We start from the raw sequence: 22,868 nt of genomic DNA on the forward strand, positions 1-22,868 counted from the left end.
CCAGCTACGCAGAGCTTGGCGGGAAGGCTGCTCCGGCAGGTGTGAGGATAGGAAGAGGGCAATGGAGAGGCCAGGCGGGCAGCCAGGAGGGAGGGCTGAGAGCATTCCCAGAGCTGGCCGGGCCCAGTGCCCCCCGTGAGGTCCACCACCACTGGAGAACAATCCTCAGGCTCCTCAGCCAAGTTCCACAGAGCTTCTCCGAATTTTTCAGCTTTCTGCCTCGGGGTGGCATCCGAACTAATGCTGCAGGCAGAGGAAAGGAAGCCCTGTAAGGCTAGTGAGGAAGTTGTTCTGGGAGACAATGTCCACTAAGAAGAGGGCAGGGATCTCCTTGAGCCGGTGATGGCGATGAGGTTGGTGGAGAGGGAGCAGGGCTTCACTGTGGCTTCTTCTGACGGGCACAGGACGCTCGGGAGCGGCTTCCAGTGCTCGAATGCCTCGTGCACATTCCCCAGCAGGAAGCACGCAAGAGCCAGCTGGAGTTCACCGAGCACATCCAGCATTTGCCTGGCTGCATCCAAGGGGAAATCTGCCTCCATCCTCACGTCCTCATTCTTTCATCACCCCACCCCCCACATGTTAGGAAGCAGGACCACTGAGGCCCAAAGGGCTAAGGGAGAGAGAACAGGCAGAGCGAGAAGACCATGGCACTTGGTGGGGGGGCAACAGCTTGTTGCTCCTCTACTTCAAAGACCAGGGGCTCTCGCCAGCCTGAACATGAAGGAAGTCGGGAGCTGGGTGCTGTTGGAGGCAGGATGAGTAGATGAGAGCCGGGAACAGGCTGTCTAGAGCCGGTGATCCCCCTTCTTTTCCAGAGGAGAGACCCTAAAAGGGAGGTAATCCTGTTCCAGAGGAAATGAGAGTGCGATCAAGCAAAAGAGTGTTCTATTTGGCCCTTTCCAGGGGCTGTGGGGCAGTCCTGTGATCGGCTCAAAATGTTAACATCTTCATCAGATCAAAGGCTGAGCTGGGAGGGGGGCTGGGCAGGGCCCAGCAGTTTCTGGAAGGCGTTGGAGGCACCAAGGACTTGGCTGCTTGGGGCTTGGAATTTGAAGGGAGGGGTGGGTGGGTGGGAGGCTTGCATGTGCCTGGGGGTGCCTGGACACCTTCCCAGCATGTCCCAGCAGCAGTTCTGAAGGGGAATGCCCACTGTCCACACTGGGACTTAAATAAAACAAGGGAAGGAAAAGAAAACCCAGAGTATGCAGCCACATGGCAGCCGAGCTGATGACTCCTTGGGGCTGAACCTCAGTCGCGAGCTCCTGCTCTGCTTTGGGGCCCGGCTGACCGAGAGGCCACCTACATCTAATCCAGCCCACTGCAGAGTCCAGTCTCCCTCCACTTGCACAAGTCTTCCCTTATGCCCTCCATGGACTTCCTCTAACCAAACGCCTCTTCAGAGTCTTTCCTGATTAGTCCTGCCCCATATCTGTTACTCCTTTACTTCCCCTTAGAGAGGGAGAGAGGAAGGAAACTGACGTTTGCTCAGGTACTATCGTGTGTCAAGAATTTTATACATACTATTTACTTCTTATGACTCTCATGAGAAAGATATTATCTTCATTTCACAGATCAGAAAATAAGAGTCTCAAAGAAATTAAGTACCTTGCCCAGAACACATAGCTAAAAAGTGGAGGCGGCAGCATTTGAACCTGGCGTGATTCCAAAGCCCACTTTCCCGTCACTGTCTGAGCTGCATCCTCAGCACTGCGCACTTGGTTTCACCTGCTGTCGGGTGCTACCTGCCGTTGTCCTCATGCCCTCTCACCTGTGTGTGGAACCCTGCCTTGGTTGCCCATATATTTCCCTGCTCTCCTGTAGTCTCAACTGTTTTATAGAAATGACCTGTGTGTCTTTTGATTAATTCTTTCGATGCTTTCTTCAGACTGTATCTTGATTTAAGGGTTCTTTTTTTTTTTTAAAGGTTTATTTATTTTTAAAATTTATTTCTCTCCCCTTCGCTGCAACCCTCCCCCCCAGTTGTCTGCTCTCTGTGTCCATTCGCTGTGCATTCTTCTGTGTCTGCTTGTATTCTTGTCAGTGGAACTAGGAATCTGTGTCTCTTTTTGTTGTGTCATCTTGATGTGTCAGCTCTCCGTGTGTGCGACGCCACCCCTGGACAGGCTCGCTTTTTTCATGCGGGGTGGCTCTCCTTACGGGACACACTCCTTGCGCGAGGGGCTCCCCTACATGGGGGACACCCCTGCGTGGCACGGCACTCCCTGCGCACATCAGTGCTGCACGTGGCCAGCTCATCACAGGGGTCAGGAGGCCCTGGGTTTGAACCCTGGACCTCCCATGTGGTTGGCAGATGCTCTATCCATTGAGCCAAATCCATTTCCCCGATTTGGGGGCTCTTTGTTCATGGTAGTTACAGTCCTCCGCCGTAATTCTCGATGTCCCCCTCATCCCCACCAGGACTGACCAGAGCAGGTTGTCCCCAGCCATGGGGGGCGGGCACCTGAGGACTCACCACGTGCCCAGCCAGCCTGGTGGACGCACACAGACGTGAGAGCAAGTGGACTCCCGGGCATTCATCCCAGAGAAACGGAAACCCACTGTTTACAGAGAAACCTGTACACGAATGTTCACAGCAGCTTTATTTGTAATTGCCCCAAACTGGAATCAGCCCAAATGTCCTCCAATGTGGAATGGTTAAACAAACCAGGGTACACCCATGCCATGACGGCTACTCAGCAGTAAAAAGAAAGGGGCCATTGACACACGCAACAACTGGATGCCTCTTCAGAGATTTATGCTGAGAGCCAAAAGCCAGTCCCTAGCAGTTACGTACTATTAATATGTGATTCCATTCCATTTATATTTGTAACATTTTAAAAATAAGTGTTGAAACAAGGGGTTAGATGGGGAGTGGATGTAGCTCAGTGGTTGAACACCTGCTTCCCATGTACAAGGCCCCAGGTTCAATCCCCGTGTACCTCCAAAAAAGAAAAAAAAAGGAGAAAGGAAGAAAGGAAAAAAAGAAACTAGGGGTTAGGGCGTAAAGAGGGGCAGAAGGGAGGTGGATGTAGTTATGAAAGGACAACTCGAGGGAATTTACGGGGGTGTAACAGTTCCGGATCTTGACTGTGGTGGGACATACACATGTGATAAAGCTGTAAAGAATGAAACACACATGAGCACAAGTGAAATGGGAGATCTGAATAAGATGGCTGGATTGTATCAGTGTCAATATCTTGGTTGTGATAATGTTTGGCAAAATGTTACTATTGGAGGAAAATGGACACAGTGTATAAGGGCTCTATCTCTATTGTTCCTTCTTTTTTAAAAGTGGTGCTGTGGTAAATATATGCAGTATAACATTTCCCATCTTAACCACTTTCAAATGCACGATTCAGTGGTGTTCATTACATTCACAATCTGCATTATGTCCTATAACTACCTGTGAATCTACAATGATCTCAATACAAAATTCAATATTAAAGAAAAGGCTTGAAGATCTCTTGCCCTCAGAGGGCTTACGATCCCTACTACATCTGGTAAGGGACTGACTATAGCTACCATGTAATAGAGCACTGCATTTTCCTCAGACAACCAATTGCCAAGTGGTGAGTGAAGGACCATAAACTGAGATTAATTTTCACTTCTTTTCCTGATCTTCCCAATCCCAGTCTCCTCAATTTTTTTTTTTTTTTAAGGAGAATCCATGGGGGGTAGAGGGAAGTATGAACCTTCTGGAGAGCCCTGAAATCAGGGGTCAGAGAAAGGTGAAAGGGAAGAAGCTGGGGAGACGCCTCCCTGCGTGCGTGGGTCCACACCGCCCCGGCTCCGCCGCCCGCGGCGCCACCTGCCCAGCGGCCATCGCGCTGGAAGTGCTGAAGGGGCTGCGGAACCATGTGGGACTCATTCTCTCTCTCTCTGGGCAGCCAGAGAGGAAAGGTGCCGTGGTCCTCACGTCCTGGAATCTGCTTCATGAGTAACCTCTCCAGGGAAGCAGCAGCCCAGCTGCTTCCGTCCCCGTCACTGCCCCCTGGCTCCGACGTCCCCCTCACCTACATGGGACATTTTCTAAAACCACCTCCCAGGGACTGCAGTGACTGCGGGAGGCCCGGGGGTGTGTGGGGGAGCAAATCGCGAATCCCTGTGCTGGGACCGCAGCCAGTCTCCCTCGCCTCCACACTGGGCCGCCCCCCCTCTCCACCCCAGCCAGGCTTGGAGCAGCCGGCTCTGTCCCCAGCAGCTGTACACAGCAGGCGTGGGGACAGCCACCCTCCTCGCTGCCAGGGCAGCAGCTGAGGGGCTGTGAATTTACAACGTGTCTTCCTCAGGGGCCTTTCCAACAGGTAGCCCGTCCCCACCACCCTAATCCCTTCCTTTGCTCGGGTTTTTCTCCAAGCATCCTAGTCGCAGTCCCACGCAGGGGCAGGTTCAGCGTCCCTCCAGAGGCTTCTGCGGGAAGAAGGAAGCGTCCCCGTCTCCGGACTCTCCTGGAGAGGGCAGGGAAGGCAAGGAGGACGAGCAGCTGCTTCCGTTCTTGTTCTTCCCGTGATACCCACAACGAGGGGGCACCAGGGACTTGGGTTTCCCAGCTCAGCTGAGAAACTATTTCCTCTCGTTAAAGAGGCATGTAATTAGCCTGGGGAAACGGGAGGACCCGGGGAGTGAGCATGTCCTTGGGCTACATTGATGAGAGGGGCTCCAGGGAGATGAGAAGCCCCCCTGCCGGCCTCCCACGCCCCCCAAACACACTAAGACTTCATGCTCTACTCTTTCTCCCTTACACACGCACACTCGCACACCACCCTCAAAAAAGAAGTCCTAGGCGCCCAAGAATTTAGGGAATACCCTTCCAATGCTGAGGAATTAGGACCAGCAGGGGTGGGAGGCAGGCAGATCCAGAAGTGCCCCAGGCGGAGCTCCTCAGTTGCCACTTGCCCCTGCTCGCTTCCCCCTGCTTCCGGGCCTGCTGGGCATTGCCAATGGGCTGCTGGGGTGCAGGTGAAAAGGCAGGCGGCTCGCCCGCCCTGGGCTCCTAGCTGGACGGGCAGGTAGGGCAGGGACTGGGCTGCCTCCGATGAAGTCGCTGTACTCCTGGGCTGTTAGATAGGACCCACAGACCGAAAGCTGAAAACCAGATCAGTAAGGGAACAAAGTTTAGTAGGAAACATTTAGATCAGGGGCTCTCAAATTAGGACAATTTTGCCTTCCAGGGGGTGTTGTGGCAATGTCTGGGGACATATTTGATTGTCACGACTTGGGGTGGTGGCACTGGCTTCTGGTGGTGGCGGCCGGGGATGCTGGTAACCAGCCTACAGTGCGCAGGACAACAGCTCCGCCAGGGAGAATCCTGCGTCCAGAACGTCAATTGGTGCAGAGGTGCAGGAACCCTGATTTAGGCAAGCCAAATGTTTCTGACTCTTTCAGGCCAACTTTTCTCTCTCCTTGGCCATCCCAAAGAAAAAGTCACACATATACACACGCAAAACAAAACAAAAACCCAGATCCCCACCGAATAAGATATCGGTTGCTTGAAGTTGATTTTTCTTCACATGCCTGGAGCAGATGAATCGGGGCCCACACCAGGATGGGCAGGAGAGGAAGCAGGTCTACTAACAGCAGCGGAAGGACAGGAAGGCAGGGGCGCCTCAAGTGTGCCTTCCCTGAGCCAGGAGAGCAGGGGTTTTATGGATTCAAACAGGGAAGGTAGAGCAGTTACCATCACGGTGGCAGGTGAAGACAAGGGTAAAGTGAGTTTTTTGATGGGTTATTTTTAGGTACCAGGACTGGGGATTGAGCCGGGACCTTGTATTTGGGAAGCTGGCACTCAACCACTGAGCCACTCGGCAACCCTGAGTTGGGTTTTTATCTCTCTATTTTTTTAAAAATGTTACATTAAAAAATGTAAGAGGTCCCCATATACCCCCCAACCCCCTCACCCCACTCCTCCCACATCAACAAGCTCTTTCGTCAATGTGGGACACTCATTGCATGTGGTGAATACACTTTGGAGCACTGCTGCACCACGTGGATAGTGGTTTACATTGTAGTTGACATTCTCCCCCAGTCCACCCAGTGGGCCATGGCAGGACCTACAATGTCCAGCAACTGACCCTGCGGTATCGCCCAGGACAACTCCAAGTCCTGAAAATGCCCCCACATCATATCTCTTCTTCCCTCTCCCTACTATTTTCATTTGTTTGCTTTTATGTTTGTTTTCAGAAGGCACTAGAACCAGCAGGAGCTCAACCTCGTGAGCCATATCCGCTTTCTGAGGCTAGTTTAGAAGTAGCTATAAACAAGGGTAAGTTCAGTCTAAAATTACCCTCACAACAGTAAGCATACACGGGGGTGAGACTAAGTCTGCAGGGACCATAAACAGGGGTGTGGCCTGTTTAGAGCGACCATCCCAATAGCAGGTCTAGGCTAAATCCAGACAGTGCCAGAGATTTCAGATTCTAACCTTTTGTCATTTATAACATAAAGGCATCTCTATAATGATTTTGTAATCATAATTATTTATTAATTCTTAGCCCTCGGTTTCACTTCCATAGTAACACATTGAAAAAGGAAGGGAAAAATATATAGCCAAATTATAAAATGATCCTTTCCTGGAAGTAGAGAAAAACTTCCAGGAAATTTACCTGTTCTCTACAAGAGTCCCTCACTGTATACCCTGGAAGTCTGCCCTCGGCACGCAGCAAGCAGCGTGCTGGAGCCACTGGGCGGGAGGGGAAGAGACCTGGGCCCTGCCTGCCAGCAGGACACGGAGCTTCTTCAGTCCCGAGCGCTGGAGTTGGCCGGCCCCCCCGGAATGGCACGTGCGATCACCTGCCCCCGCCAGGCACTTGCGTTCCAGAGGAGGGGACACCACCTGTGGTCCTTCTGTCCTGTCGCTGGCTTCGTGTTCACTTTGCGCTCATCGTCAGCTCTTCCCCTGGTCAAGATCAAGGCCCTGAAGCTCCGCCTTAGGCCGGCAACTGCGGTCCATGCACCTGAGCGTGGAGTCCAGTCCAGGCCTCCTGCCCACACTCTGCGAAGCCTCTGCAGGGGGGAGGCCCCCTAAACGCTGGGTTGATGGCGGGCACCCTGGCTGTGGCCCTCTAGGGCTTCCTCGCTCCAGGGCTCAGACAGCCCGAGTCCTCTGCAGCTAGGTAGGGAGGGGGGAGCACCAGAGCGTGTGGGGGGCCGTTCTCCATCACCCTCTCTTCTTTACAGGCACCCACTGCGCCTTGGAGAGGGAGGGCGAGTGCACGCTCACACCCTTCTCGAACCTCCTCCCCCAGGGCGCAGGCCCGCATTGCTATCACCCTTTCTCCCAAGCAGAGCTCCCCTAGGAAATATTTCCTGAAGGCTACTGGTTACCTATCTTTTCTCTCCGGCGCTGCTGCCACCGCCTACCCAGGCAGCTCTGACCAGCCTAGAAAACGTTAGCCTGAGGCAGTCCCCTCGCTTCCCTGCCCCGGCGCTAGGGAATCCCCCCAGAGAAACCTGTCTGGTTCCATCCACCAGTATCAAAATGTACACAAGAACAACTAAAAACAAACAGGGGTGAAAACATAAATGAAAAAGAAAAAAACAACTTTTAAAAAATGAAAAAAAAAGTACGTAAGAGGCACATTGTTTGCCTGATATTTCCCGGGGTAGGTATAAACCGGTGGTGCTTGAACAAGGCAGGCACACAGGGAGCAGCCAGGGGCGCTGGGACTCGTGGACTGGAAGAATCTGACTCCCACCCTCCCTGCTCCTTGTTTACCTGGGTTGTGCAATCAGCCCACCTTCTAGAGGAAACCTGCTGGAGAAAGGGAACCGCCCTGGCGACAAGAATAAAGGGAACTGCGGCTCAGCCGCCACCCCTTCTCCTTGCTCCTGCACTTGATGCATTATTGGCTTCTGTAATAGTTTGTTACCGTTTATGAATTCCAAAAATAGATATTGGATTATGTTTGTGGACTGGTCTTTTCCTCTGGGCATATTAGATTATATCAAATTCAGATGTTTCACTTTTACTGATTAAATAATGATTGGGGCTTTGATCGGGCCAGTAGGATGCTGAGTCTGCACTCTGTTGGTGAAAGGGGACGCACAGGGAAACCAACATGGCGGAGGAGAAAGTTAGAGCTTTTGATCCTGGAGCCTGTGAAGTAAGCACATAGAGAAGCAGATACATGAGGAAAGCGAGATGTTTCCATTAGACTCAACTGAGGCCCCAGGAAGAAAAGCCATTCGCCGGATAATTTATAGCTGGCCTTTTGGAAAGATCAGAGCAGCTGCGCCTGGAGAGAAACAAGCCCCGGGAGAAAGACGAGACTTATCCCAGCTGATACTGGAAGAAGCTGGGACCATGGAGCCTTAAGGAGAAGAGGAAGGCTGGACCCTCTCAGAGACTGGCAGCCATCTTGCTCCAACATGTGGCAACAGACTTTGGTGAGGGAAGTAACTCATGCTTTATGGCCTGGTAACTGTAAGTTTCTTCCCTGAATAAATACCCTTTATAAAAGCCAACAGATTTCTGGTATTTTGCATCAGCACTCCTTTTGCTGACTAATACAGCTTCTCATCCCTCCAGGGGAAAAATTACTGTGGGGTCTTTTGCTGTGAGTCCCACAACAGCCTTGGGAAATAGATGTCCCTGGCATTGTTAACAGTGTGAGAAACTGAGACTCGGGGAGGTCATGTGTCTTTTTTTTTTTTTTTTTTAATAGAATTGCACATTATCTAGTCTTTTTTTAAATTTTTTAAAATTTATTTTATTTTATTTATTTCTCTCCCCTTCCAGCTGTCTGTTCTCTGTGTTTATTTGCTGCATCTTCTTCTTTGACCGCTTCTGTTGTCAGCGGCATGGGAATCTGTGTTTCTTTTTGTTGCGTCATCTTGGCGTCAGCTCTCTGTGTGTGCGGCACCATTCCTGGGCAGGCTGCACTTTCTTTCGCGCTGGGCGGCTCTCCTTATGGGGCGCACTCCTTGTGCGTGGGGCTCCCCTACTCAGGGGACACCCCTGCGTGGCGCGGAACTCTTTGTACGCATCAGCACTGTGCGTGGGCCAGCTCCACACGGGTCAAGGAGGCCCGGGGTTTGAACCGCGGACCTCCCATGTGGTAGGCAGACGCCCTATCCATTGGGCCAAGTCCGCTGCCGTGCCTTGTGTATCTTATCCCTGATGGAGCAAGTGTTCTGGCTCTACAAGAATACTGTGAAAACTAAGCCCAGGAGATTTCCTCAGAAAGTTAAGTGTAGAATTACCATATGACCCATAATCCCACTACTAGGTCTATACCCAAAAGATTTGAAAGCAGGGACTGGAACAGATATTTGCACACCGATGTTCATGGCAGCATTATTCACAAATGCCAGAAGATGGAAGCAGCTCAAGTTTCCATCAACTGATGAACAGATAAAGTGTGTAATATACATACAATGGAATTTAATTCAGTCATAAAAAGGAATGAAGTTCTGATACATGCTACAACACAGATGCATTTTGAAGACATGACATCAAGTGAAATAAGGCAGACACAAAAGGACAGAAATTGTGTGGTCTCACTTATATGACATGATTAGCATAAGCAAACTCATAGAATCAGAAACTAGCATATAGGTTACCAGGAGCCCGGGTGCGGATGGGGAGTTAATGCTTAGTGGGTACAGGGTTTCTTTTCACAGTGATGGAAAACTTTTGATCATGGATGATGGTGACAGTAGCACAACATTGTGAATGTAATTATTAATAAGCCACTGAATTAAATAAACACCACTAAATTGTATATCTGAATGTGTTTAGAAAGAGAAATTTTAGGTTGTATAGAAATTTAAAAAAGAACAAACCCGAGCCATAGGACTGTATACAACACAGTGAACCCTATTATAAACTAAGGACTTCAGTTAATAGTAGTTAAAAGAATAATTATAACAACATTGTTTCATCCTTTGTCACAAAGGCACCACACTAATACCAAGTGTTAACAATAGGGAAAACTATGTGTGTGTGAGGAGGGTATTTGGGAACTCTGTATTTTCTGCATGATTTTTCTGTAAACCTACTTCTCTAATTAAAAAAAAAAGGGACGGGGGGTGGGATGTAAGCCCAGGGAAAGAAAATGCTATCCTTGTTTTCCGCTAAGTTTTCTTAATACCATACTTTTAAGAGGGAACAAGAAACCAGTTCTCATGACCTTAAATGCTGACACTTGCCCAAAATGCCTATGGAGGGGGAGCATGGCTCATACACATTAACAGAACTCAGCAACAGTAACTGGGTTGAGAAAAGTGAGACTTTTACTAAGGCCAAAATGACCAGTTCCAGGTCCTTGAGCAAGATAACATGACAAGAGGGACTTTCTGCTTCTGGGACTTATCTTATCTATCCAAGAAGCACAAAATGATGTTATTAAAAATCTGACAGATGGTCTTACAAGATAATAGGCTCCTGACCAAAGTTTCAGTATTTATACCCTCTGACCGTTACTCCACTTACATAAGTCAAACTTTTTTTAAAAGGCCTCCTCACTATCTGTTGAATTGGGTCTTTCTTCCCTGAAGATTGAAGAGAATTTGCCGGGGGCTGACAGAAAAAGGGGAAAGTCCACAGTGTAGCTAGTGCCCGGGTTCAGTGACTCAAAATACTATTCTCTTCCTCTCTCTCTCTCTTTCCTCCCCGCCCCCCCCCCCCCCCCCCGAAAAGAGCCTCCTAGAGAGGCGCCAGGATCTTGGGGACACATGGCACCAGCATTGCTGTGCAGCTGAGCTCCTGCCGTCTGTCCCTGATAACGGCTCCAGTAGATAGCTTTGTGGCTTAAACCTGACAGACCCAGGACACAAAAATATGGTGATTTCATACCAAAAATATGCCGCCAAGTATTTTGCATCAATTTTCCAGTCCAAATGGGTGTCCACGCGCTTGAACTAGATGCTCCATGGCCAGGAATAGAATTGGTAACCATCAGATGAAGTTACATTCCTTCTGAGAAGTGGAAGAACGTTCACACCCGTCAACAGATCTGCCTACTTGTGCTAGAGACACGAAACTTTTTAACGGCGCAGGTGACTTGGGAGTTACTGTCACTCTGCTCTTCCCTCTAAAACTACCCTCTGCCATGGGCTGGTTAAAGTTTACCCTTTTGCAAGAGTAGTCTAATAAATAACTTGATTCTACTTCAGAGACAAAGCTGAAAGGAATTCCATGCTGCAGGATGAAGTCTTCACCTCACACGTGCCCTCCCTGGAGAGTTGTCGCTGCTTTTGCTCATGGCCCCTTGGTCTGCCACGCCAGCAGCAGCTGAGGGTCACTGAGGGCCTGCTTTCCCCACGTGGGTGCACGCAGCCTCTCTCCTCTAACAACGTCCCCCCCCCCTTTTTTTGTGTGTGATTTACTTTTTTATTTCTCCCCACCCCCTCGTTGTTTGCATCTGCTGTGTCTGCTTGCTGTGTGCTGCTCCTCTTTTCAGGAGGGACTGGGCACTGAACCCGGGACCCCCCATGTGGTAGGCAGGAGCTTATTGCCTGAGCCACATCTGCTTCCCTCACAATGCCCCTTTGAGGTAAAGGATAATAGGTCCCTTAATACGCCACTGTAGAAAAAGGAGAAAAGGCATCAGGTCAGGTGACTTGCCCAAGAGCACCCATAAATTGATCTTCTGACCTGTCCACAGCCAGCCTCACAGGATGAGGCAAGGTGATTGGGAGTTTCAACAGAACAAACAACGACTGATGCTATGGTGAATTCTCAACACTGCTGCTGAAACACCTGTTGCACTTTTTATTCTGTTCACAGAAATTCCCTGAAGTAATCCAATTTTAAATATTTCATGCTTTCTGTTTTTAAACCATAAAAATGTTCCCGAAATGCCAATTCTCTGATGGTCGTTTCTGATGGGGAGTAGGGCAAAATCTCATTACACTACAGGTTCCTTTTTGATTTGGGATATAGTCACCATAATTTCAATGGTTAATAAATAATTCACAGGTGGACTCTAGGCACAACATGTATTCTAGGAATGCCCATCTCCACGGTCTGGCATCATTAGTATGTCCCCCATTTAGACTTAAATCTCTCAAAGAGAGGGGTACCTGCTTCTCAATGACTGTTGAGTGGTGTTGGCTTCTTGAGAAGAGTGAGTGGCCCATGAGCCAAGTATCTGGTCTCATTGCTTCACTTGAGTCTGTGGGGAGAGACTGCAGAAAGGCAGGGTCTAGGACAACAATCCCTCTAACTGGATAGATACTGTGTATATCCTGTAATGCTGAAGCCACACCAGCAGTTCCCTGCAAATAGAGCTTTGGAATCTAAGCTTTGCATTGTTTCAGATTTACCAGAAAACACTATTTATCTTGTACTTGGGCCAACTACAGTTGGCTTTCTACAGGACAGCTGGTTCCCCATTCACCTCTAGAGATACCTGGTTCATATATCAACAATGTATTTCCCTCAAAAATACTAACCCTATGGAAACCAACTGTTCATTCTCAAAAACAAGAGAAGGAAGAAATAGTGGTAAATTAGGTCAGAGGCAGGGGGAGAAGACTAAACAGGGGTAGCCTGTAGCCTGTAACTGAGAGGTGGCATGCATTAGACATGAAGCTAGGTTGCTGAAGCCCCAGATTCTGTTCTAAGAGCTAAGCAGAATGTCAACTGAGTTTTCCTCCACCCCTAAGGACATTTAGTGTCTTGTAAGAGTTTTGCTCTGTCATTTTTCTTAGCTACTTTAAAAGTAAAAACCATATTAAAAAAAAAAGAAAGCTTAGCATTTTATTCCATTAGGCTGAATTAGTGAACTACAAGAGAATCAATTTATATCCACAGAGTGATGATCCAGTGCATGCCACTGTCCCTGAACACTTTTTGGTAAAGACCAATGTTTCACAATCTACTTTTTTGTTGTTGTCAATTGTTTCACTAAATATATTCAGTTGATTGTAGATGAGAATCACTTCTTACCATTCAACCAATCAGCTACACTTACCAAATTGGCAGTTACCCTGAGATTTAGGCCATCATTTTTTCTTGTCCTTCAGAGCCTCACCTAACCCATCCACCTTAATCTCTTATAGTCAAGAGAGCCCATAGACCACACATTTCTGTTCTGACCCAAGATGGAAACACCTCAGCCAATGTGGTCTTACACATTCTAATAAAAAGGCTATAGAATTTAAGTTTTAAAAGTCTGTTACGGGAAGCTGATACAGATCAAGCAGTTGGGTGCCTACATAGCACACGGGCGGTCCCAGGTTCAGTTCTCGGTGCCTCCTAAAGAAAACGAGCAAGACAGTGAGCTGATGCAATGGGCAGGCGTGGTGAGCTGACATAACAAAATGACTCAACAAAGAGACATATGGAGGAAAACACAATGAGATACTCAACAAGCAGGGTGCAGAGGTGGCTCAAGTGATTAGGTGCCTCCTTCCCACATGGGAGGTCTGGGTTCAGTTCTAGTGCCTCCTAAAAAGAAGACAAGCACACAATGAACAGACACAGAGAGCAGACAGCAAGCACAAACAAGGGGGAGGGGGAGGAGGAATAAATCAAATAAATCTTTAACAACAACAACAAAGGCTGTTACTACCTGCTGTTGTGTGTTCATATACACGTGTGTATATACATGTATGGATATCTGTGTGAGTATACCCACCACTCAACTTAATAACGTTACCAATAAACCTATGAACTCCTCTTTGATCTACCTGCTTCTTACAGTTAGATTTCTAAACAAATCATTTTTAGGTGCCAATTTAGAACTAAAGCAGGGCAAACGATTACTCCCAACATTTTGTGTTATCGTATTAAGTAACTATTTGCTTTAGCAGGATGGAAACTCTGGCGGCACCCTCTTGCTCCCTGCCCCTGGTTTTAGCAGAGCATTGATTTCACAATGTTTGTCTAGGACTTCAATGAAACAGGGCACACCTACAAGCAGTGCTGATTTTTCCTTGTGCTAACCCAACAGAGCCATGTCAAAATGGGTACCTGTCCATTCTGTTAAGATTAATGGAGGAAAGGAGAAGCATGTCCTCACGATAAAGGAACACAAGGTACTACATTACCTTGAAAACAAGTCTCAGTATTCATTGTTCACAAACATGCAGTGCGGCCACTGCTGCCCGAGACAAGGTTCTTGGGCTGGAGGGCAATATCAAAAGACAGCACCTGCTTCAAAATAAGCCCAAGAGTTCACAGCTACATGTTGAAATTTTATTTTAGGGTGTTAACCACATAAGTTTGGGGAGTTGGAAAAAGGGAACAAAAGGACAGCTATGCATGTGCATTGAATCATCACATCCTATTTCCCATTGAAAATCCAGAAAATATTGCTACTGCATGTAGTAGGATGTTAACTGGGCACACTGATCACAGAACCTCTGTAAACCCACGTAGGCGGCAGGGTGTCCTGATATAGTGGACGCCAAGCCGGGGACTGTATCTTGTTAAGTATATGAAGGACAAGCACTGCCCTCTACTGGCAGAGGATAACTACTATATACTCAATGCCGTTACCATCTTTCTCAAGAAGACATAACCAGAAAATAAAGCTTTTAAATAATTTGACATTTCATACCTAGTGATCACAGGGATCTTCAAGTAAATTGAAGTATTTCATGAGAAATTTTCATCTTATTGAAAAGTTTCCATCCCCCTCCCCCACTTTAACTCTTTGATATAATTCATTGGACGGCTTAAGTATCATTGTTGCTTGGAGATACTAGAGAACAGCAAAAATTCTCAATAGGTCAATACCAGAGGTCTCCAGGGGCCCACTTATAGAGAAATTAGGAGCTGGTCTTAGTACTAGCAGCTGTGATTTAACTTAAAGCATAAAGAACTAGTTGCCTGACTTGAACCTTTGTTGTACCATGTATTAGCCATGTCAATCACATCCTCCCTGAACCAGTTCACTTTTCTACAAAATCAGAGCAACAACAAACTTCTCTCCAACCTCAGTTGGGAAAATTGAATAAGGTCATGTGAAAAGGTTCTCCAAACACTGCAAAGTGCTATACAATTACAGTGTTACATTACTGTACAGTAATATTCATGGAGTCAAGGTAACTCCAAATGCGTTTTACCATACCAAGCCTCAATGCATCCATTTTCCATATCTAGGTATTTATTCACTGTTTACTGAAATTCTTTAAACCAGAATGTATTTCTAGAGTGTTCAGCACTGTGCTGAAACAGAAAATGTGTATGTTAATTGTCAAATGGCACCAGATTATGAGAAACGTGGCTAGTTAACATTCTCATTCTTAAGTCAACTTCCTGGCACAAACAACTCTATTAATAAATAAGTGCAAAGTTAGCTAGTCACTGAGGGATAACAACATGCAAAAAGCACTGAAATTTGAAGCCATGCTAAGTTGAATGTCAATTACAATGTTTGGCTCACAGACAAGCATGGAAACGGGAAGGGCTGAAAAGCCCTAATAACCACAGCCGAGTTCTAAAGAGGAATCTTGTACTATATTCTCCATCTAAGAAGTACTATTTAATTCTAAATTGGAGGGTAGTTAAGTGGAGTCACTATGGGTACTTGAAATTGAACGCCATTTTCCATTTTATATATTTATGACTCATGAAATGGGCTCTGCCCTTCACAATATTTTATCACTTGGATATCAATGAGAGAAACTGGTAAGTAGGAATCCTCACTGACCCACTCGTGTTCGCCTGATGAATATAAAAAATTAATGAATCCACCTCGATTTCATGTTCTGAAGTTATTAATGACTCCTTTTGACTTTTGAGGCAAGACATGCTTTCCTTGTTACCAAGAGTAAAGTTGACTGTTTCTAAATAAATGATTCAGAAAACAGGTCACCCTCCTCCCACCCTGAAGTCAGGCCGGATTGGGAACTAAGGGGCCAAGGAGATGGATCAGCTGTATAATCAGTGTATTTACTTGGAAGTAGTAGAAGAAGTACACAAAGCACACATCTGGGTTATAAAAGCCCTTTTATAAAGCCATTTTTAAACAAAACAAAAAGTTTACAAAAGAAAAAGATACAGAAAAAGAATAACTTGCTTCATATGTCCCAAAAAGAGAAAAAAATAAAGGGACAATGCCAACATGCTCAACAATAAAGGGTTCTTTTTCTTTTTAATACAAAATACAAGCAAAGGATACACATACTTAAAACAGAGCTCAGGAGCAGACACGCGGTCCTGGAAACCCTTCAATAAAAGCAAAGCAGGGGTTTGTTTTTCTTTTGTCTATGCAGATACATACAGAGACTGGGATATGTAAAAATTAAGTATCACAAAAGACCATCACACAATTCTACCAATGCATGTTGCACCTATAGTTCACGAACATGGTCAACAAAATCATGTTCATTTCAACCTCATTTTATTTAAATTAAAAAAACAAACTTTTAAATAAAGTGGTTACATTCAAACTTGAACTTCCTTAGTACCATGCTGCAGATTTCAGCATTATTAAGGTATTGCAAGAATGCCCAATCCTCTGGTGTCTGGTCACATATCTAGCAACAGTGCAGAATGAAAAAAGGGATGCCCCATCTTTTTCATGGACTGATTAATACATTTGAGCAGGTGCCTCTCTTTTACCCTTCCTGCTCAGAATGTAAAAGCTTAGAACAAAAATCAAGGAAGACTATAAATTTCAGAGCTAGCAAAACGAAAAGTCTTAAAGATTAATTCTCAAGGCAAACAATTACTGAGAACTTGGCTGCTGCTTAATTAACCAGGCAAGTCTTAAAAGTCTTTCCTTCTGTCTTGTAGGAATTAGGTATATAAGGTTTGCTGCAACATGTCATGGTAAACAAACTATGTAAAGCTCTTATTTACAAATTTTGTAACAAATACTTCTGGAGGAAAAAGAAAAGAAGTCACTAATTTCCAGAAGACAAAGGTTTAATTGTCAGACATACACACACACACACACACGCACACACACACAATATTCAGGGGGGTTTCTATGTGTTATTTAGGCCATAAACTTAACTATACCCCACCCCATCAAAAAAAAAAATTCCCAACTTTACCCTCCCCCATAATCTAGAAAACCCTCCCTTCACCCCTGATGTACAAAGTGTATGCACAACGGCGGCATTCCACCAGCCACACAAAGCATGCTCCAACAGATGTCTCCAGTTCCGTCTCTCCATTGGCATGGCAACAGGCAGATTCACGGGATTTTTCCCAATAGTGGTTAATACACAGCACCACTGTGAATTTTGTGAAGTTTTGGAAATAAAAAGTATAATTTATGGATTTGGGATTCAAGAACCGTGGGGTGTTAAGTTTACCCCAAGATAAAGGTACATGGGTCACAGACTGAAATTTGGGATACCTTGAAGTCCCAATGTGCAGATAATAAATTAAACCCAGTTTCTTACAAAGCAAAAAGGACAATTTTCTACACCTCAAGAGCATCCAGCTTATTTTTCCTATCCCTCTGCAAGAAATGTGTATTACTCATTCTGCTTATCAAGCTGAATGCCGTAAAAACCATAGCCTAGGTCTCACCTGTTTCCAAACTCCTAAGGTAACAGCTTTTTCCGTCTCAGTGTAGCTACTGGTGACAAAGGTTAAGAAGTCAAACCTGCAACTCTTTAAAAACAGCCACACGAACCTTTACAAAGCTTTCCATTGCCTTTCTAATACTCTCACATAAGCTCTTAAAATGAAGTTTGTTTAAAGAAAAACACTATACCCTCCCCAACCAGTACTCTAAAGTCCACTGGTTACTTGAAAGTTCTTGGGAAAATTAAAGAACTGGAAAGAAAAAGTCCCAAGTTCAATTTAGCTGGCCATATCAACAAGCGTTAAAAAACTTAATAGTGTATAACTCAAATTCCACTCTTATTAGTTCTGTATAAGAGAACGCTATCTGAACCAGTATCAAGAATAAGTAGTGAACTGAGGATTGAACACGGGGCAAACCAAAGTTACTGTGAAAAAAAAATTAACGTCAAAGCTCCTTCCTGGGAAATCAACTACGATTCAAGATTAAGTTTGCACTAATTACCTTCCTAAAAGAGGGAACAACCATTAATTTCCCTTTATGGAATCAATACGGAGATATGAAGGGGGGGGGATGTTTTAGAAAACAGGACAAATCTACCATTACTGAAACAAAATTCTATCCTTTGGGCCCACTCCCCTGATTGCAGTCTGAAGTGGGGTGGGCTAAAAGCAGCAGCAAGTTACCGATACAGTTAATAAGGTTATGAGCTACCCATTTCTAGCACGTGGGGGATGAGCAAAGAGAGTCTGGAAAATAATTACCTTAAGAACTACAATTGTCAGTCAGCATAGCTGTCGAAGTCTACATTAGAGGTCAACCTAGCAGAGCTAACAAAATTCAGCTAAGTAAACAAGCACCTTCAAAGTTAAAGTCCCACTTCCTGAGCACTGCAAAATTAACAGTGAATGCTATTGCCATTTCACCACAGGCACACTAGAAAACAAATGACATTTAATCAATGGTGGTGCCAATGGTCAGTAACAACCAGCTTACAGCTTGTAAGGTGGACTGATCACTATCAAGCCTGACTATTGAGCACCTGTTTCCAGTTGAGTCACCACAACTGTCCTCCTATCTGCATGCTTGATTTGAGGGGAAGACTAGAGTGTTTTAATCATCTATAAAAAGTGTAGTTTTTGGGTGATCTATGTATCTTAAAAAATTAAAAAAATAAAAAGTGGAGAAAACAAAGGTCATACAGAGCCTATCTTACTTGAGAATCCTTTTGTCCAGTCTATTAGAAAGTAATACATTTTTCAATCTGAATTAAAAAAAGACTGCAAACAAAAAGCCTAAATGAATGCACCTAAGCAATCCAGAAGATGTGATTACTTGTAAAGCACGTATGTATATTATAATCAGATATGTCAGTACAGACTAATATATTAAAGAGAACTTGTGCTTCATGAAGTATGAAGGATGAAGTTTAAGACTCCCCTGCCACAATCTTCATGAAACACAGTCTAAGAAAAGCTTCAATGTGACTAGGAATGTTAAATTTGATACAAGTAAACCCCTAAAGTGCATGATGGAAACACTGACAGGTCTTTTACTACATGAACACAAACCTTCTTGTTAAAAATGGATACTGGAACAAACTCACTTAAGCAAATAATCTTTAACACCCTCATTACAAAATTCACAAAACATTTGATCAACTTCAAAGCTTATTGTTCAAGACTTGCAATCTTAGCCTTGTACTAAAAACTCCAAATTAATTTTAATACATACAGTGTAATAGTGAAATGTTTCTCAGCCCTGGGTGTTTTGTAAAACATTAGAGTAAAAATGTTCCTTAATTGGCCTTTGTCCTAGGAACATCTGCAAGAAAGCCTTATTGTCTGAGTAATACATGCTAAAAGACAGAAAGAAAACTGCAGGACAAGAAGCAAATCTAGATAAAAAGTCAGGACGAAGACAAAGGTAATTTCACTTATTTTTAAACTTAGTAGTTTAGTAGGACCCCTGAACTTTGATCCCAATAGCTCATGGTATCAGGATGTAGGGGATCAAACCTATGGCTCTCCTGACTGCTTTCATATAGCATATAAAATGCTCGGTTATCAACTGCACAGAGGCTTCCTGAATGCAGTTTCTCCAGCCCTGCTCAGCCCCAAACTCCTGCTTTAAGCAACATAAGCAGCAAGCATGGGGATGAAGTAGAAAGACAAGCACAAACTGAGTCGTGTGGAAGCAGCAGTAAGGACAGGATATGAAGTATGAATTGAGCCAGCAAAAATTGTCCTATAGCAAAGCACTGGGTATGGGGAATAGAGTGGCAAGTGGTGTCCTATGTAGTAGCAGGAAGCTGAGAGATACATTTTATACTATGTTTCTACAAAGAAATGGAAAGATGGGGTATGAAAACATTGTCCTCAAATAAGAACAAAACATGGTTCATGGGATCTGAATGCATGTTTATGGCATAAAAGAATTTCAATTGTTTTATTCATAAAGGAAAAATCTCAACTCTTTATGATTAAGTTTTATATTGACTGGTACTTTATTTGCTTAAAACCTAAACATTGTCAGTTTGAGAAGAAATCCACTGTGATGTATATATAGCTTGATCATGCCATTTAAATTCTAGGGTTTTTTTCCTTTTTGACCTTGATAAAATTTATCCAAAAAAAAAAAAAAACCCCACAAAAAACAAAAACAAGATACATATATATTTGAAAAACATGAACTATTAGAGAATGAGATCTGAAATAGTGATTTCAGTTTTGGCGCTTCTGCTTTTTTTTTAAGCTTCTTAAAGACTGTAGCAGGATAAAAGGATCACTGGCTCCGAGTCTCTTTGAGATAACAAGTGATGAAATAAAAAAAGAAAACCCATACCCTCAAATAAGGTCAGGTAACCCCACCTCCCACCCCATTCCCTAGGTAAAAAATATGAATACTTTTAGTAACAATTCAGAATTCATTTTTATCTCCTACCTGCCTCATCAGTGGAAGTTTAAAGTCATGATATTTTAGACAGCTATACTCATGTATATAGACATATAAATTTATATTAGATGACAATAGATTTTCTAAAAAGTCCAGGTAGAAGAAGCAATCATCTCTAACTAAAACCCTTATACACTTTTTGATTAATGTTCAACTCTCTATTATTTAGAAAAAGGCAAAATTTTATAGTGTTCACCTCAAATCTTATTGCTTTACAACTGTGGTATACCTTCCATTAGAAATAAAAAGATGAAGCAGTCAATCCAGAGATTAATTTGACATGGCTTTCATTGGGTTTGGAAGGGAGGGTGGCAAAGAGAAGACCAATAGACAAAAGGTAACTTAAACATACAATGGTTTTCTTAAAAAAAAAAAAAAAAAAAAAAAAAGAAAAGAAAAAGAGAAAATGCATCAACAAATGGTAAAAAGCATTCAAAGCCCGTAAAGTCAAGCCATAGCCAAAACCATGTTCTATCTTAAGCACGTTTTCTTTTTGTCTTTCTTTTCTTTTTTCTTTTTTTTTTTTTTTAATAAAATCTCTCCCCAAACCATCATCACTTTTAATCTTCCCCAGACTGAGCTTCATCTTCAGATCCTTCATCCCCAGATTTTTCGGGTGGAGGGCTTGCAGATGTTTTCTTTTCTGGAGGGCTTTCTGGTTCATCATCATCTTCTTTGGGGGAAGGAGTCTTTTCCTTTGATGCCTTTGAAGCTGTGGGACGACCCACTTTCCCTTTGCCTTTCACTGGACTTGGCGTCACTGAAAAAAGAAAAATACCAATCTAAGGTTAGGGAAGAGAACAAAAATTCTTTAATAAAAATAGCTACAAAGCAAAGTAATATGTAAGAATGAAATTTATAAAGACAAAACCCCAACTTACTAAGGTGGACACTAAGGTAACACATGTATCCCTAGATAAACCTACCTCAGTTTCTAAACCAGATATGATAAAGTACTGCAATATACTGTAGTGGTTTCGAATCATTTTTACCAACAATATAATGTCATATAGCAGTAATGCTTATTTATACTGAAGAAACATGATGCTACAGAACAGTACACCATCCTTCATGCTTGTGAAACTAAAAGTTGTTCATGTTTTGCTTGTGAAACTAAAAGTTGTTTATGTTTAAAAAAATCAAAAAGAGGGAAGGATATGACTTCATCTAAGTAGAAACTGAAGCCATCAAGTAACCAGATAGTTCCATCATTCCCAAGAGTTAAGTAGTGATGAAGAGAAGATTAAAAATCACTGGTTCCATTAGCTTGAATAAAACACATACAAAAAGCAAATTCAGCCTCATAATTTGATGACAACTAACTTCAACTAGAAGAATATCTAGCAGAAACCACAAGAGCTCCGACAAAATGAATCCATGCCTTCAAGCATGGTTTTATTCTGATAGCACAGGGGACAGGATGGTGATCAGAACACAGAATTTAAATGTTGTACTAATGTAGGTTTGTGCATTTTCATAAACTCTTCACCAGCTGTTGAGATTTGAATTTTTCTATTGTGACAGGAGTGGAAAAAACAGCACTAATAGCTATACTGATGCAGTGTTTTCACCACTGTGCCTGGCAGAGAGCAGTCATTCCCAAATTCTGCTTACTACTTATGTGCGGCAGCCGCTACAGACCAGGGTTAACTCCAAGAGGGACTGGAGTCCTTATTAAGCCAATCTATTAAAAGCCCTTTCATGAATATAAAACTAAAAAACACCTGTTGAAAAGAATTCAGACCAGTTTTGCTGGATAAGAAATCATTACCCTCTCTCTCTTCTTAATCTTCCTTAAATTTACATGAGCTACTTCTAGGAATAGAAGACATGGCATTTTTGGAATTCTTCCATTCTTGTTATGTATCTGGCCAATCACAAGTACTAATGAATGGATTCTGTAGAAAAAATTTTGATGGGTTCTTGAAATCTTTAAAAGCAGTAATTTAATTTCACTTCTGTAGAGCTCACCGGTGGCCTTTAGCCTGGGTTTGGGCATTTTCTTTTCTTTTCTCTCAGGTTTGGCCTTCTTAACCATCTTTTTGTTTTTCTTTTTTGAACTGCCATAGTCACTATCGTCATCATCTTCCATTAGGAAATCTTCATCACTGCCAGAATCTTCTGAGGGGAAAGAAGAATGTCAACATCCGACTTAAAGATGCATCTTTCTAAGTGAACAAAGGGAGAGAGTGCTAAGAATGACAGCAGGATGGGATCTGGGAGTCAAATCCTCTTGGATTTTACTGGTAGCTGAACTACCAATTTGTTGTCACTGGCCGCACTTGTAAAATGGGTTTCTCACATGAGGGTTACACGACTGACTGACTTGACAAGCAGGTCAAAAACAGGAAGGGATAAGACTTAATCCAAATAAAAACTGAAGCCATCAAATCATCAAATAACTTTTGGTAGTTCCATTATTCCCATGTTTACTGATGACCCTGGAAAATGAAACTGAACAGACCTGGTGTTTCTGAC

General features: G+C 44.1%; 1 protein-coding gene across 3 annotated transcripts in view; it reads right to left on the minus strand.

The window, feature by feature from the left end:
- Positions 1-15,884: 15,884 nt before the first annotated feature.
- NUCKS1 (nuclear casein kinase and cyclin dependent kinase substrate 1) overlaps positions 15,885-22,868 on the minus strand; it is a 30,120-nt gene continuing 23,136 nt past the window's right edge. The window contains exons 6-7 of one of the 3 annotated variants that reach the window (XM_058275089.2): positions 22,362-22,511; positions 15,885-21,150 (exon numbers count right to left, since the gene is read on the minus strand). In XM_058275089.2, the coding sequence (XP_058131072.1) occupies positions 20,951-21,150; positions 22,362-22,511 (350 nt within the window). In that variant the 3' untranslated portion in view covers positions 15,885-20,950. The remainder of the gene's footprint in view (positions 21,151-22,361; positions 22,512-22,868) is intronic. The other 2 variants (XM_058275091.2, XM_058275090.2) reach the window with 2 other exon arrangements.

The sequence above is a fragment of the Dasypus novemcinctus genome, chromosome 13, assembly GCF_030445035.2.
Source record: "Dasypus novemcinctus isolate mDasNov1 chromosome 13, mDasNov1.1.hap2, whole genome shotgun sequence".
Lineage (NCBI taxonomy): Eukaryota > Metazoa > Chordata > Mammalia > Cingulata > Dasypodidae > Dasypus > Dasypus novemcinctus.